Source organism: Bos mutus, chromosome 28 (genome assembly GCF_027580195.1).
Source record: "Bos mutus isolate GX-2022 chromosome 28, NWIPB_WYAK_1.1, whole genome shotgun sequence".
Taxonomy (NCBI): domain Eukaryota; kingdom Metazoa; phylum Chordata; class Mammalia; order Artiodactyla; family Bovidae; genus Bos; species Bos mutus.
Genome location: NC_091644.1, coordinates 29791343 through 29807332, shown reverse-complemented (window position 1 = coordinate 29807332; position 15990 = coordinate 29791343). Strand labels below are relative to the sequence as shown.

Below are 15990 nucleotides of genomic sequence, written 5' to 3'. Positions count from 1 at the left end.
TATTCATATTTTTAAAGATTTTTTTTGACATGCACCATTTTTAAAGTCTTTATTGAATTTGTTACACTATTGCTTCTGTTTTATGTTTTAGTTTTTCCCTCATGAGGCACGTGGGATCTTAGGTCCCTGACCAGGCATCAAACCTGGACCCCCTGCAGTGAAAAGCAAAGTCTCAACGAATGGATTGCCAGAGAAGTCCCTCATTATTCATTGTTTAGCAAGGAAATAAAGGCTAGTGTGAAACGGGGAGGTAGGATGAGGAGGTCAGGGTGGAGGGGCAATAACTGATGTCTAACACTTGGAAACTCAAGAAAAACAGACGGAAAGCCTGTCAGAATTCTTCTTGAGTAATAGAATTCTACTGATTCTCTACTTTTACACCATAACGTACACTTGATACAGAAAATGAAGAGAAAGGAAGCAAAGACTTATAAATACTTTTGTATTAGACCATTTCTAGGAATTGTGAAGTTCTTAAAAGTTCTGTAAGTACCATGCACTGAAGGAAACCCAGAAACTTTCCTTGGCGGTATATTGCTTAGGCAGGGTTTATTCGGGAAGGCGGTTGGACACTTCCAGCTTTCCTTGGTTTGCTCTGCCCTTTGGTCCTGAGAATTCCCTTGCTAATGTTCAGTCTACCGAAGCAGACACTGAGGAATTCTTTCTAAAGGATTCTCAGTCTAAATTTTTAAAAATAAAAATGGTTTTAAGATGAATTCAATGCTATATATATATATAAAACAACTGGTTGGCTAACGGAATTTAAAAAGAAAAAAAAGTTAGTTACACTATACATTGGTGTCAAACCTATGGAAAGTGTTCACTTGTTAACTAATTGCTCAGGCCTATATTGTCTCTGGGAGACTTAACAAGATAATATTCTGGGCTTCTAAGAAAACATATACTAATGGAGGCCAGAAGGCACTTCAATCTGAGAACACCAGGTCCTCCATCTCACTCAGACAAGTAGAATTTTACAACAGACTATTATAAATCTGGTTTGTACGTTAGTAGATGAACCTTAGAAATTCAACAGCTCAAACCAACACTGATTATAATGACTATTTGAAATTGCTTTGTGATTCCCATTAATGCTAGGACACATATCCCAAAAGAAAGGTTTGAAAAGAAAGATATAAGAAAAGAAAATCAGTAAACCAGGAGAAAAAAAAAAAGAAAATTGTGTTCGTTCTGCAATGATCACAAAGTATTTTTAAGATACGAAAAGTGAGAAAAGGTTTCCGTTTACTTATGTATGTCTTTTCATTTATAGAATTTGTTAAATCGCCTTGGTGATTAAGATTAGTGCATAACCTTTCCCCCAAACTGTAAAAAGTCTAAAATTAAGACAATTATTCTTTTTCTACTTAGAAGAAGGTACTAAATGTTATCTCAGTTCACCTTCATGACATTTCTAGGAAGTAAATATTGTGGGCACTGTTTATTAGAGGACAGAACTAAGGTTCGGAGATGTCACATGACTTGTCCAATCAAGTTATACACCAAGCAGAAGTCAGATTTAGGATTCATACCCAGGAGATTCAAAGCCTCCACAATTACAAAGTATAGGCCACATATATTCAAATATTAAAACTCCTTATGACTCATTGCCATAAAACTACTGTTATGTTGAAACTCTCCTCCAATATCTGAGCTATGGCTGAGAAATGTCACAGCTGTGACGTCACCATCCTGTAGAGGAGAAGCTAAATGTCAGGGAGTTTCGATTATCGGGTATTTGAGGAAACTCTTGCAGATTTCTGTTCTATCTGAAGACTTAGGAACATGGGTCTGGAATTCTGGGTAAATCTCAGACTCAGGTATTAATAAGCAGGTCAACATAACCAAATTCTCTGATAACACAGTGAGAGGCTGTAACCTCATTCCTGCTAACTGTGGGCTGGACTTTTCACAAACCTTTTTACTAACCAAGGAGAGTCAAATGCAAGGGTGGGGAATCTAAAGACTTTGAGGAACAGAGACTTAAAGGGTTGCCTGGAACTGCCAATTTACCTACAAAGACTAACTTTTCGATCTACTGAATAAAAGAGCTACTCTAAATTTCTGTTACTAAAATGAACTTTCTGAAGGCAGACCTGCTCCTAATTTCTTTTTGTAACCTAAGACTTAAAACTAGGACAAGCAAGGAATAGGTACCCCTCAAATGTTTCACCTTACAACTTGTAATTTACAGCTTATAGCTTCTTATTTACTGTATTCTGGTGAGGTCACAATGTTGCCCTTTGACTTAATATTATAACAAAACTTCACATTATTAGAAAAATTTTATGGACCTCATTTTTTATGGCTATAGCATATATGCTCACCTATATGACTTTGCAATTACTGACAGCATTCTCTTATTGTTTAAAGACATTTTTTTCAAGTTTTTCTATGATAAATAACATTTTGGTAAATATCTTTGTGCATACTACACTTTCCACATTCTACTTGACTTGAATTTTTCATGATTTCTTAGTGATCTTTCTGGAGGTGAGGTTTCATTGCATGGTATGCTTTGCAGAGAAAAAAAAAAAGGTTACCTTATTGCTCAAGTTCACATTAGCATTTCTGCTGAGGAGCAGTGACACCATGTCCACATGTCCTTCCTGAGCTGCAAGATGGACAGAAGCAATTCCTTGCCGGGTAACTGCATTTGCATCAGCACCATATTCCAGCAGAGTCGTCGCTATGTCCATCTGGTTCTTTTTGGCAGCGATGTGCAGTGGCGTATAACCATTCTGTCAACACAAATCACTTGGTCACATGTCCAATCATGACATAAAAATGCATGCACTGCATTTTCAAATTTTCCCTTTCTAATGATTTTCTTTGATCGTTTAAAAAATCATGATCGAGTAAGCCAACACTGAGAAATCAAGAAGTGTTATTAATGTAGTTCCCTCGTGTTGCCCGCATATCTAAATAGGGAAAACATTCTACAGACAGTTTAGTTCAAGAGTCAGAGAACCAGTGGTTTTATAAATGGGAGATGGCAATCCCTCGCATGGGCAGCATGTAGGTGCTCAATAATTATTTGCCTTATGTATCAATGACAGAAAAACCCAACTGAAAACAAATGGTGCCCCTGTAGCAGGGGCCATCATCCTACCTTTAAAATCCCTTCAGTAGTCTATTGCTTACATGTTGAAATTTTCTATTTTTAGAGTAGACAAGATACTGTAGTCTACTCTCATTTGCCCCTCTGATGGCCTCCTTTATGAAACTCCAGTTTCCATCATGCTTCAGATGTTTAGGTCCCCAAAACAACATATGGCTCTTGGTTCTGTCTTGCTTTACCCTATAAAGGATTCTTTTCTCCAACACAACACGCCCCAGGGGCCAACATCTTTCAGTTGAAGGTTCAGCTCAAGGGTCACACCCCCATGAAGTGTTTTACCTCCCCTTCACCTCTTATACCTGCCCCCACTTGACTGACTCCAGTCTAAATCCTGGATATATTTAGTGGTACTCTTCCTCATGCATCTGTCTCCTTCTACTAAAAGGCAAATTTGTTGAGAGCAAGTGTTGTTCCAAACTTGTCTTTGTATCTCCAGTGCCTGGTGGTGATGGCAAATCCTTTGACTTGAGTGAAGTTTATTAGAGCTTTCAAAACACCCTGGCCTCCTTCTCTTGGTTGATCCCTGATGCTCAGAGGTGGAAGGAACCAAAATTCCTTTACCAAATTGTTCATAAGCTACCTCAACAGCCCTCAGAGTCCTCTGTCCTAATAAAGAATGGTCCTCAGCCTTAAGGAATGCTCCTGCCTCTCAGTCATTGAAGTGAAACAGATTACATTTTGACACAGACCCGAATCTGATTATATAAAACATGCCAATGAAAAATTAGAATTTTTTTTTTGATATAGAAAAGAGGATTTAGAGAAAGAAAACAGAAAAAGAAAAAAAGAATAATTGGAACTTATACAATACAAAGAGAATTTCTATTTGAGAATATGATCCAAATCTGGCCCACAGATCAGTCACAATCTTTCCAAGCCACACGGACGGTTCAGAAACAACTCAGAGGGCAGTGGGAGCTGCTGGATCACGGGTCGGCTAGTCTACTACAATTAACCCTCATATTTATGTCATTGGTTTCTTCTAGTGTGATAGCATTTTTCACTTGACAAACATTCTTTCAATAATCAACTGCAGAAGATTTAGGCCGTTGGTTATCAACTGATATCAACCGGGAAGTGGAAATGCCACTTCCAGACTCTTCTGAAACCACCCTCTGCCAAGTGGGATGGATGGGTCAGGGTAGAAGATCTTATATCCCTATTTTTAGTTTTGATCTGTTGCCATCTGGAAACCCCAGCTGACCTGAGAAGCATTTGGCCCTCTGCTCAGACACACCCTAAAGAGATCGTCTTCAGAGCCGAACGCAGAGCTCTGGACTGAGCCCAACTCTACAGTGAGTGACAGGAAGGGGTGAGCTGTTTTACTACCCTCCCCATCCCTGAAGAAAAGGGAAGATTCACAAAGCAATGCTAGGAAACTTGATTAGTCAAGACTCTAACACTAGCTAACTAGAGTGGTAAGCACAGATAAAGTCAGGGTCCAGCTTCCAACCATGCATCTTATCTCTTTTTGCTTTTGCTACTGACATAACCTTCTAGTTCAGCTTCACCTCTACTGGCGATTGTGACAATCCTCTTGATTACTTTTAACTCTACCAAAAAAAAAAAAAAAAAAAAATCATACGCTCTTAAATAAAACAGAGGCTCTGGTGTCTCTGTAATATACACCAATTCTAGACAAGTTATTCATTATTACTGAGGGGTTTATCCTGAGCTCCTTATCGGAGATACAAACAAAAGTATAAAGCAAGGGAAAAATAATTCAGGGTATTATTTTAGAATGGACAGTTCATCTCAGAAAGACTTAAGAAATATTTCAAATGATAAACAAGTAATTAATCTTGGGATCTATAATAAAAATTTCTAAATTCCTTAAGCTCTTTCTAATTTCTAGAAACAAAGGATTCTTATTTGTCATACTAAAGGAGACAAATACATTTATCAGAAGAGATATAAAACAGTGGGAGGTTGAACTAAGGAATAATCTTACTACTTTTTCCTTCTTGATGCAGAGGACAAAGTGCATGCCATGTATCCTTTTGCATTTCAAGATAAAAACAAGAGCAAATGTAAATATAAATTATAAGCGAAGTAACATATTTGGCACTGCTGCTGCTGCTGCTGCTCAGTCACTTCAGTCATGATGGACTCTTTGCGACCCCATGGACTCTGTCCACGCTCCTCTGTCCATGAGGATTTTCCAGGCATGAGTACTAGAGTGGGTTTAGCACTATACTTTATATATTCCCCCCAAATTTTCACAGCCTCTTCTGATCCATGTCAGTAGTTATACTGCACATTTTATGAAAGAGAAATCTCACCAATAGTAAGTTACAGCTCACCAGACCTTCCACAATCTGTGTCCAGGTTACACCTGAACTCAAGCCAATCCTCTTTCCAGCACAATGTCCTGCCTCAGGAAATAGATCTGGATAAAATGGATTAGAGGAACCAATCTAGTTTTTCAGCCACCCCCTTTGTCCTCCATTACCTAAAGTCAAATTGTATTTCTAGGACATGTATGACTAAGAAAATATGTCAGTAATTCTACAAAAGAAAGGGCAAAAAGAACACATCATATTCTCTGAAAACCAACTGTGGAATGCGGATGTAAACTGTGGAAGTTTCATGGAAGTCACCACGGTCATATCCATCTGCATGACTGGCTCTGTTGAGTTTTTGTCCCTCCCTCCTCAGCAGTGCTTAAATTTAGAAATGCTGCAGCCTCCCTAATGGAGGCTATTTACCTCCCCTATATCCATTCTCCCTCCTTCCTTAATAAAATAACCTTTGCTGTGTATCCAGCTGAAAACTACGTTTCCCAGCTTCCCTTGCAGAAAGAAGTAGCCAATGAAATGTAAGGAGAAATGTGGAGCTGCTGAGAATGCCCTGTTATCTGTCTTTACTGCCTTTTGCTTGAAAAGGGGACCTGGCAGCATGAGTGACAATATCTGGAAGACAGACCAAAAAAAAGAATCAAATTGAAGAATCTTCAACCCTCTGAAAACTCTGAACTAGCATCAATAATTGCCTCCCTCCAGATTTGCCTGGAGAATCCCAGGGATGGAGGAGCCTGGTGGGCTGCCGTCTATGGGGTCGCACGTTGTCGGACATGACTGAAGCGACAGCAGCAGCAGCAGATTGTATATGACAAAAGAAAAATAGAACCTCATGAGTTTAAACCACTGTAGCTAGGTCTTTTTTTCTAGCAAGTGAACCAAATCCTAACTGATAGAACTGGCTTTTACTCAGGATCAAAGTCTAGAAAAACCTTCAGAACAGGATCACTGTCTCAGAAAGTAGGGATGGTTGGACAAGCAAAAGAGATGGCCTTTCAGAGGCTGTCACAGCTATGGGAAAGAGAATGAATGTCCTGTTGGGAAAGCCTGTGCTCAGCTGGCTATAAAAGATATGCCTAAGGCTAAAGAGCTGTTGCTGTTGCTGCTTCTGCTAAGTCGCTTCAGTCGTGTCCGACTCTGTGTGACCCCATAGACAGCAGCCCACCAGGCTCCCCTGTCCTTGGGATTTTCCAGGCAAGAACGCTGGAGTGGGTTGCCATTTCCTTCTCCAATGCATAAAAGTGAAAAGTAAAAGTGAAATCGCTCAGTCGTGTCTGACTCTTAGCGACCCCATGGACTGCAGCCCACCAGGCTCCTCCGCCCATGGGATTTTCCAGGCAAGAGTACTGGAGTTGGGTGGCATTGCCTTCTCCGAAAGGGCTGTTAGAAGGAATTAAAGAACTGCTTTTCTACTCTTTGTTAAAGATATTGTGCAGATAGGGAAACAAGAAGTCTTGTTGGACAAACACAAAGCTGGAAATCAACTGGAAATGAAATATATCAACTATTGACCTGTTTAAGAGTTACTTGTGGATAGAAAGATGGATGGGACTCATTTTGCTTTAGTTATTACTTATGCCTTCTTTCAATTCTAAACTGCTTAGCACTAGTTGTGACAAGATTATTGCTCTCACGTGGGGAATGAATAGCTCACTTATTAATTATTTACTGGTTGCCTACCACAAACCTGAGAGTATTTAAAAGAAAAATGGTCCAGGTTCAAAAACTTATGGAAATAAACAAGTGAAATAGATAGCTATCAAATTTCATTGTAAATTTTTCTTGTTTTAAAAATTGTGGTAAAATATACATTACATAACACTTACCATTGTAACGATTTTCAAGCATGTAGTCAATGGCATTAAGTACATTCATATTGTTCTCCATTCACTATCCGTCTCTAAACTGAAACTCCACCCACTAAACACTAACTTCCCAGTCCTCCCTCTACTCAGCCCCTGGCAACCAGCATTCTACTTTCCATTTTTACATGAAATCATAGTGTTTGTCCTTTGCTGTGTCTGGCTTATTTCACTCAGCATATCTCTGAGGCTTCCCTGTGGGCCCACCAGTAAAGAATCCGCCTGCCAATGCAGGAGATGTAGGTTCGATCCCTGGGTCGGGAAGATACCCTAGAGGAGGAAATGGCAACCCACTCCAGTATTCTTACCTAGGAAATACCATGGGCAGAGGAGCCTGGTGGTCTACAGTCCATGGGGTTGCAAAGAGTCAGGCATGACTTAGTGGCTAAACAACAACAATATCTCTGAGGTTCATTCATGTTGCAGCATGTGTCAGAAGTCCCTTCCTTCTTAACACTGAATAACATCCCATTGCATGTATATACATTTTATCCTACCATGGAGACTTGTATGCTTCTACCTTTTGGCTACTGTGAATAATGCTGCTTTTCATGGCTTTATGATAGAACATCAGAGTTAGAAATTATGGGAAAAAGCCACTCAAATGAAAAGAAGTTTGGGGGCTTGATTTTGAATTGTAGAGTTCACTGGGTACAATTCTGAAGAGGATGGGGCAAGAGGTGACTGAGAAGTACAGGAAAAGAAGTTCTGAAGAGAAATACATGCCAAAGATTGCATTTGGAGAAATGGAGAAAACACGTGAATACTTTCTCTCTGAAAGTATCCAAAGTAATCTATAACAGCTCAAGTTCTTTGATTTGTGTGCACAAGAGATGTGATCTAGACACTCAGTTTAAAGGAGAACACTATAGCTGCCCCCAAATAGAAGAGTATAACAAATATAAAAAGCCTGAAGGATGCTAAACATTCCTTCAACCAACAGTATTTAGGAAAAGAATGAAACAGCTTTAAAATTGTGGTCCATTTCATTCTAGTGTTCTCTGATCATAGCCATCTGCTCAGCAACAGTGAAATGAAAAGATCTTTGCTCCTTGGAAGAAAAGCTATGACAAACACAGACAGCATACTAAAAAGCAGAGACACCTCTTTGCCAACAAAGAGCCATATAGTCAAAGTTACGTTTTTTCCAGTGGTCATGTACGGATGTGAGAGTTGGACCATAAAGAAGCCTGAGCACCAAAGAATTGATGCTTTTGAACTGTGTGGTGTTGGAGAAGACTTTTGAGAGTCCCTTGGACTGCAAGGAGGTCAAACCAGTCAATCCTAAAGGAGATGAGTCCTGAATATTCATTGGAAGGACTGATGCTGAAGCCAAAGCTGTAGTACTTTGGCCATCCAATGCGAAGAACTGACTCATTAGAAAAGACCCTGATGCTGGGAAAGATTGAAGGCAGGAGGAGAAGGGGACGACAGAGGACAAGACATTTGGACGGCATCTCCAACTCAATGGACCTGAGTTTGAGCAAGCTCTGGGAGATGGTGAAGGACAGGGAAGCCTGGCGTGCTGCAGCCCATGGGGTCGCAAAGAGTAGGACATGACTGAGCAACGGAACAACAACAACTATATTCAGTTCAGTTCAGTCGCTCAGTCGTGTCCGACTCTTTGCGACCCCGTGAACCGCAGCACGCCAGGCCTTCCTGTCCATCAACAACTCCCAGAGTTCACTCAAACTCTTGTCCATTGAGTCGGTGATGCCATCCAACCATCTCATCCTCTGTCATCCCCTTCTCCTCCTGTCCTCAAACTATATTAACCTATCTTTAAACAAACTCTTTATGATTTGCCTCTCAAATTAGAATACCAGAGTCAGAAGAAAGCCATTCACTCTAAGTATCTCTTTTATGAGAAATCTCTGTTGTCTACTGGTAAAAAATGACCTAATGCTAAGAATAAAGATTCTCTAACTGCATAGCATAGGGTTCTATATTCAATATCCTGTGATGAACTATAATGGAAAAGAATATGAGAAAGAATGTATACATCTATATAACTGAATCACTTTGCTGCACAGCAGAAATTAACACAACATTGTAAATCAACTATATTTCAATAAAATCAATTGAAAAAAGAATAAAGATTCTCCTTAGCAGTAATAACAACACATAAGCAAAACCTCCCAACTTATTAAACACACATAAACCACTCAAAGGCAATGTTTTACAGCCAGAAAATTTAACACATATTTTATAACTTTGACAAATGAGAACTGTCTTACTCCCTCAAGCTGCATTTATGTTTTTAATCTGGCTAAAGAGGACTTCAATTTTTTTTTTCCTGAATTTTCCCCAGGCTCTAGAATGTCCTAGATTTCCAAGAAATAACAGTGGACAAGTAAATATTTATTGAGCATCTACCACATGAGTTGAGTAAATAGCTGAAGGCACAGATTTCCTAAGGCCGCTTATATTTCCATGATCGTTAAGTGGTGCCTCAACCAGGGGGGTGCTCCACATGAAGCCGAAGTAAATATACATAGAGAGACTGGAGGACACTTCATCAGTCTCCTCATGCTGTTGAATGACAGGTACCTTTGCAGCCGCGTGGGGTGAGGCTCCTTGGTCCAGAAGCAGAAGAGCCACTTTCTGATTATCATAATGTGCAGCTACATGCAGTGGCGTTAGCCCGCTCTGAAAACACGTGCAGAAACAACAACAAGTGTCAAATGACTTAACGTCAGAGGCCTAGACTTAGGAGACGGGATTAGATTGGATACAGCACAAGGTGTAATTTACATTCCAGTTTCAACAATACTTGGACCTCCTATTTCTGAAGTGATCTTCATCCTATGAGGCTTAAATGTGGATTAGTTAACCATTTAGGTGGCTGTCAGTGAATATTAGCAAGCGCTTGTGTGGTTATCATGGGAGTGGCCTGTCAGATGCTGGCCGATGACCTCATACCTTCCCAGCAGCATCTGGAGATGCACTTTTCTGCAGCAGGAGATTGGCTACTTCAAGCTTCCCATATTTTGCTGCCACATGAAGGGGAGTAAATCCTTTCTGAAAAGAGTACCATAAAAATAATAACATAAGCATAAGAGAAACATAAAAACAGTAACAATAGAAGTGATACAAAGGCATCACTCTTCTGGAATGGATGCATTATTCTAACGGTGAAGATCAGTGCAGCCTATATTTAAGGATCAAGACTGGTAGACAACAGTGAGACAGTCTCCTTTTCAACGAAGATGAGCAGGATATTTAATCTTTCTCTCTCTGCTGGCTCAGCCACAACGAGATACTAATCTTGGCACTCCTCAGGTATCTGACACGGATGAATTTGGAAAGATGGAGCTGGGGCTTATTCAAGGGCCATTTAGGGATTTCACCTTGTGGGAAGAATAGGTTGCAGGGTCCAAGCCCAGTTTGGATTTGGAGGGTTTGGAAAAATCCAGGGCAAGTCTGAACCTCCCATAATCTCACATCACCAGAAGAGAGCCTCTCTTCACCTTTTTCTCTATTTCTGCATGTATATATTAATACATGTCTGAAGATATGACCCGGTCCTTGCATGTAGGAGTCAGAGGTTCTCACACCTCAGCTACTGCAGGTGAACTGAATCATAACACATGGTTCTATCCCAATAAATATGTGAGTTGGATGCCGAGAGGTGAGTAGCTCCTCTCCCTTACTTCCAGTTCCTACAAGGATCTGAGTATCAGCCAGTTAGTCACCATGCACCACTAGGGCTCCAAGCACAAGGCAGGGACTAGAGGGTGAGCAATATATTTGACCTCATGGGACTATAGCCATTCAGAGACAGGGGCAGCTGGCCTGGTGGAAGAGCTGGAGCACTCAAAATGTCATCACTCATTACTCTTTTTTTCACATGTTAAGTAAGATCCAGGAACTTTCATCTCTTCTGAAGAGTCTAAAGAATCACAGGGGGTGAATTTTGAAGAAGTCATAGTTTGTTCAGATAATTTCCCAAGTTTTCGTAAATACTGTAATTATCTTCAGCATTGGTCACACATTAATGCTTCTTCTCTGCCTTCTAATAAGAGAGTATAACACCAATTTCTAGCTTTCTGAGACATGCCATGGGCCAGGTCATCTTGCTATCACATTGCTAGGTTTACATAGGATCAAAGAAAAACTCTAAATTTTGCATTCTGCACTTATAAAGCAACTGTGTGTGTGTGGGGGGTGGTTATTACTGCAAGGCATCAGAGTTGAGATTTTAAAAAACCGTAAATCAGAAAAGACAGCAACAACAACAAAGCAGCAATAATAGCAAACCAAGAAAAATCTACCTCCTGCTTTGAAAGTACTATAGAAGCCATTAATCAACTGGCTTGGATAATGTGGTTTGTCTACCTGGCCTCAGCAAGAGAAACCTGCAGCTGTGTTTTTAAACCACCATTTAAATCTATCAAATAATTTGCAAGAAATATCTGACTGTGGACATCAATAAGGTTTCATCAGAAGATAATAAAATGTAAGGTATATACACACAACTAGCTACCCGCCCCACCCCAGGGCTTTGCTGGTCACGTTAATCCTGGGATCCAAGCATATACGCTGTTGTACAGCTTTTCTACCTATTACTGTGCAGGAAACTGTAAAGAGAAGGTATCTGGGGGACACAGCAGGATTCTAAGACTGACTTTCATACCTTTGTTGTTATAGCTAAAGATGCGCCATGATCCAAAAGGAAAGCTGCGACGTCCTCGTGTCCCTCTCGCGCTGCAAGGTGCAGCGGGGTGTACCCCGAAGTTGTCGCTGCATTTGGAGAGGCTCCTTGCTGCAACAACTGCTGTACTATATCCGCTTTCCCCAGTCGGGCAGAAATGTGGAGAGGGGTTTGGTCATCCTAAAGGGCAAGGTAAGAATGCAGGTCTGATGAACTGAGAAAACAATGGTCATGAAAAATACAGCAAAACTTCACTGCTCGGTATGAGAGGCTGCATTCAACTCTTTGACACAATACTAAAAAGAACCTCATCTATCTTTAAGTTTTAGAAAGGTGGTGATGGTGAATTTAAGCACCTTAAATACCCTTTGAGTAACCTATTAGAATGAGAATTGTGAAGGGCATTTCTTTTAAGAAATTATCCCCACTCACTCATCCCTGCTATACTTTATCAATTTTTTTCACCTCTAATGATTCTTTTTTGGTGGGAGAGGGGACATAAGGGAATGTATCCTGGGAAAACTGAAATACCTGGGAGGGATAACCTCCACCAGTTATCATGTAGTCACATAGAATGAATTATTCCATTGGTGCTGCCTTCCCACTATCAAAAGTGGGGAGATGGGGGCAATACAGGATGGTTGAGGAAGGCTCCCAGCTAAGAGGTCTGATGAGGGCTGATAACCATTTTTTCCTCCGCTTGCCGAGTTGTCATCCTGGCATAAGCTGCATCTGCCTGGAATGGAGGGCCCCCTATTACAGTTCACCCCAGGACATGAGGTACTCATAAGTCCTGCACCCTGAGGGCCTTAGCCTCACATTGGAGGTACATCTTTTCCTAGTTTGCTCAGAGATGCTCTCTGGAGAGAAATCCCCTACTAGAATGTGAACAAGTCCGGGCCAATACTTTAGGTAGGGCAAGTAGACAGCTGGGGCTGGCGCACAGCACACTGCTTTGCAAAGGTAAGTAAAAGGAGGGTCAGGGTCAAAGCAAGAGGGTCTATGTAACCAGTAGGAAGTGTGAGAAGTTAGTGGAGATGCCACAAGGAAGAAGAGAAACACTGAAAACAGAAAGAGATAATTGCTAAAACAAGAACTCTCATCTAACTCTACTATTGCCATGACCACCGTTAAGCATCAACTGAGCGTGTGCATGCCCCAGGTTCTGCACTAGGTACTCCACTTGCATTAATTCACTCATCATCACAGCTACTCTATCAATTACAACTGTCATTGTTCCCATTTTGTATGTCAGGCAACTAGAGAAGGGAATGGGGCACAGAAATGTTAACTTGCCCAGTGTTACCTGGCTAGTAAATGATGGACAAAGATTCAAACCCAGGCAGTCTGGCTGATGCATACTGTCTCTTTAAAAATCTTATGGTCAATTTCAGTTTGTGGGTTAAACCATTTCCTAGATGACATGCTTCATATGTAACAACACTCAAAAATGTGAGGTTTCTTGTAATGGTAGAGAAAATATATTTATAAAATATATTTTCATATTTAAAAATATATTTATAAAAATATAAAAATAGTTATATTTTAACTATGTAAATATATAGTTAAAGTAACTAATACCAATATAGTACAAACTGATATAAACATACTAGTGAACATACAGCCTCTCTTAACCATTCCACTTAAGTGATTTAGCAGATTAACCAACATCCTTTAGATCAGGGGTCAGAACAGTAAAATCTAGGGGCCAAATTCAGCTGCCACTTGTGTTTATAAATAAAGCTTTATTGAAACACAGTCCTGTCCATCTGCTGATGTATTAAATTATGTACTGTCTACCACTGCTTTTGTTCTGTAACAACAGAGGTGAGAGGCCATGACACAGACTGTGTATAATGAAAAGCCTAAAATATTTACGATTAGATGCTTTACAGAAAAAGTTTGCTAAGCTTTGCTTCTAGGTCCTCTGTAAAATCTACCAACTGGCACCACAGTACACTGGACACTCGAGGTTAAGGTCTGCTGCCTAGAACATCACCGTCTTTGTACCCACATGTGGACTGCATGTTTACAAAGACCTAGATGTCTTTGTTCCTACACTAGTATGTTTATACCAGTTTGTACTCTATTTGTATTAATTACTTTAACTATATATTTATATAGTTAAATATAACTATTTTTATATTTTTATAAATATATTTTTAAATATGAAAATATATTTTATAAATATATAAAAATATATAAATTATAAACAACATAACACTTAACAGGTAAAATATAAGTATGAAAAGAAAGGCTTTATTTCCCCTAAGAATACTAAGGTAAAAGCCTTGGAGAGCCTTGGTAGAAGTTGATAAATACCAATTTATGGTCAAATTAGATATGGGTAGGAAAGCTGAATGGGCTTCCCAGGTGGCGCTAGTGGTAAAGAAAGTGAAAGTGAAAATGAAGTCACTCAGTCTTGTCTGACTCTTTGCGACCCCATGAACTATAGTCTACGAGACTCCTCCATCCATGGAATTTTCCGAGCAAGAGAACTGGAGTGGGTTGCCATTTCCTTCTCCAGGGGATCTTCCCAACCCAGGGATCGAACCCGTGTCTCCCGCATTGCAAGCAGATGCTTTTATCACCTGAGCCACCAGGGAAGTGGTGGTAAAGAAACACACCTGCCAATGCAGAGATGAAAGAGACACGGGTTGGATCCCTGGGTTGGGGAGATCCCCTAGAAGAAGGCACGGCAACCCACTCCAGTATTCTTGCCTGGAGAATCCCATGGACAGAGGAGCCTAGCAGGCTACAGTCCATAGGGTTGCGAAGAGTTGGACATGACTGAAGCAACTTAGCTTGCATGCATGCAAGAGAACTGGATAAACTGGAGGAAAATGTTAAAAGTCGAGAAATGTTCTATGCTCAGACTGCTTCACAAATGCTTCAGTTTCCTCTCCATTTAACCCTAAACTAGAAACTGCAAAGTATATACATAAATGACAAAGAAATGTACATTTGTATATTGAAGGGCTAAAATTAAATGCCTTAGGTATTTATGTATCTATGATTCCTGACCAAAATTGCCATTTGATCATCGGACCAACTACGCAGCCAGACAGTAACAGCAAGTTTCTTCTAGTGGGTAAATGCCAGGCAGAGAATGACGCATTCAAACTCAATCCTGACATTCTTCTATATTCTGTTTTGTGAACAACTCTGACCAAGTCTCAGAGTTTTGGGTTTAACAACTCGTGGAGAAAAGGTTGCTGCTGCTGCCATTTAATTGCTAAGTCATGTCCAAATCTTAGCAACCCCATGGACTGTAGCCCACCAGGCTCCTGTGTCCATGGGATTTCCCAGGCAAGAATACTGGAGTGGGTTGCCATTTCCCTCTCCAAAGGATCTTCCTGACCTAAGGATCAAACCTGAGTCTCCTGCATTGGCAAGTGGATTCTTTATCACTGAGCCACCAGGGAAGCCCTGGAGAAAAAGTTAAAACTCCCCTTTCCCTTTTGTGGCTGTGACAGCTGACATCTAAGTCAACCAAAAGAACTCAGTTGTGCTTCCAAACTATGCCTGTGCTAGAAACTTTGTGCACGAGCCTGTCTTCACAGAGTGCAAACAACTCTGGGCCAATTCTAGGCTTGATTTCTAAGTTGTTAGGGATGAGCAATGTGCCAAGGACACAGAGTTCTTTCTGGCGCAAAGCTCTTGTTCTATTTCATTTTGTTAAATAATTGAGTAGACATGGGCAGCGAAGGGATGTTTTCAATATCCCTGGGGTAGAGACTATTGTCATTGGTGGTGGTCATTACTCTAGAAGAGTGATCCTGGAAGAGAGCATGCGTATGTTTAAAGGTTTTATTAAAATCATTTCTTCTCTTGGTAGCAAACGAAGCACACACGGCACATACCTTAGCTTTAGCTTCTACCTGAGCTCCGTCTTGTACCAGATACCGCACGACTTCAGCCTGACCGGACCGAGCTGCCATATGCAGGGCTGTCTCTCCTCTCTGGGGAACAGGAGCCAAAGTGAGTTAAAGACAGCTCTAAAGACTGGCATATTTTCTTTACATAAAGTTTGTGATGGAGGTTTCTGTTTAA

General features: G+C 40.5%; 1 protein-coding gene across 1 annotated transcript in view; it reads right to left on the bottom strand.

Annotated features, from left to right (window-relative positions):
- The window catches only part of ANK3 (ankyrin 3), a 376954-nt gene that overhangs the window by 158955 nt on the left and 202009 nt on the right, over positions 1-15990 (bottom strand). The window contains 5 exon segments of the mRNA XM_070364655.1: positions 2544-2741; positions 9834-9932; positions 10206-10304; positions 11920-12117; positions 15801-15899. Coding sequence (XP_070220756.1) covers positions 2544-2741; positions 9834-9932; positions 10206-10304; positions 11920-12117; positions 15801-15899 — 693 coding nt within the window.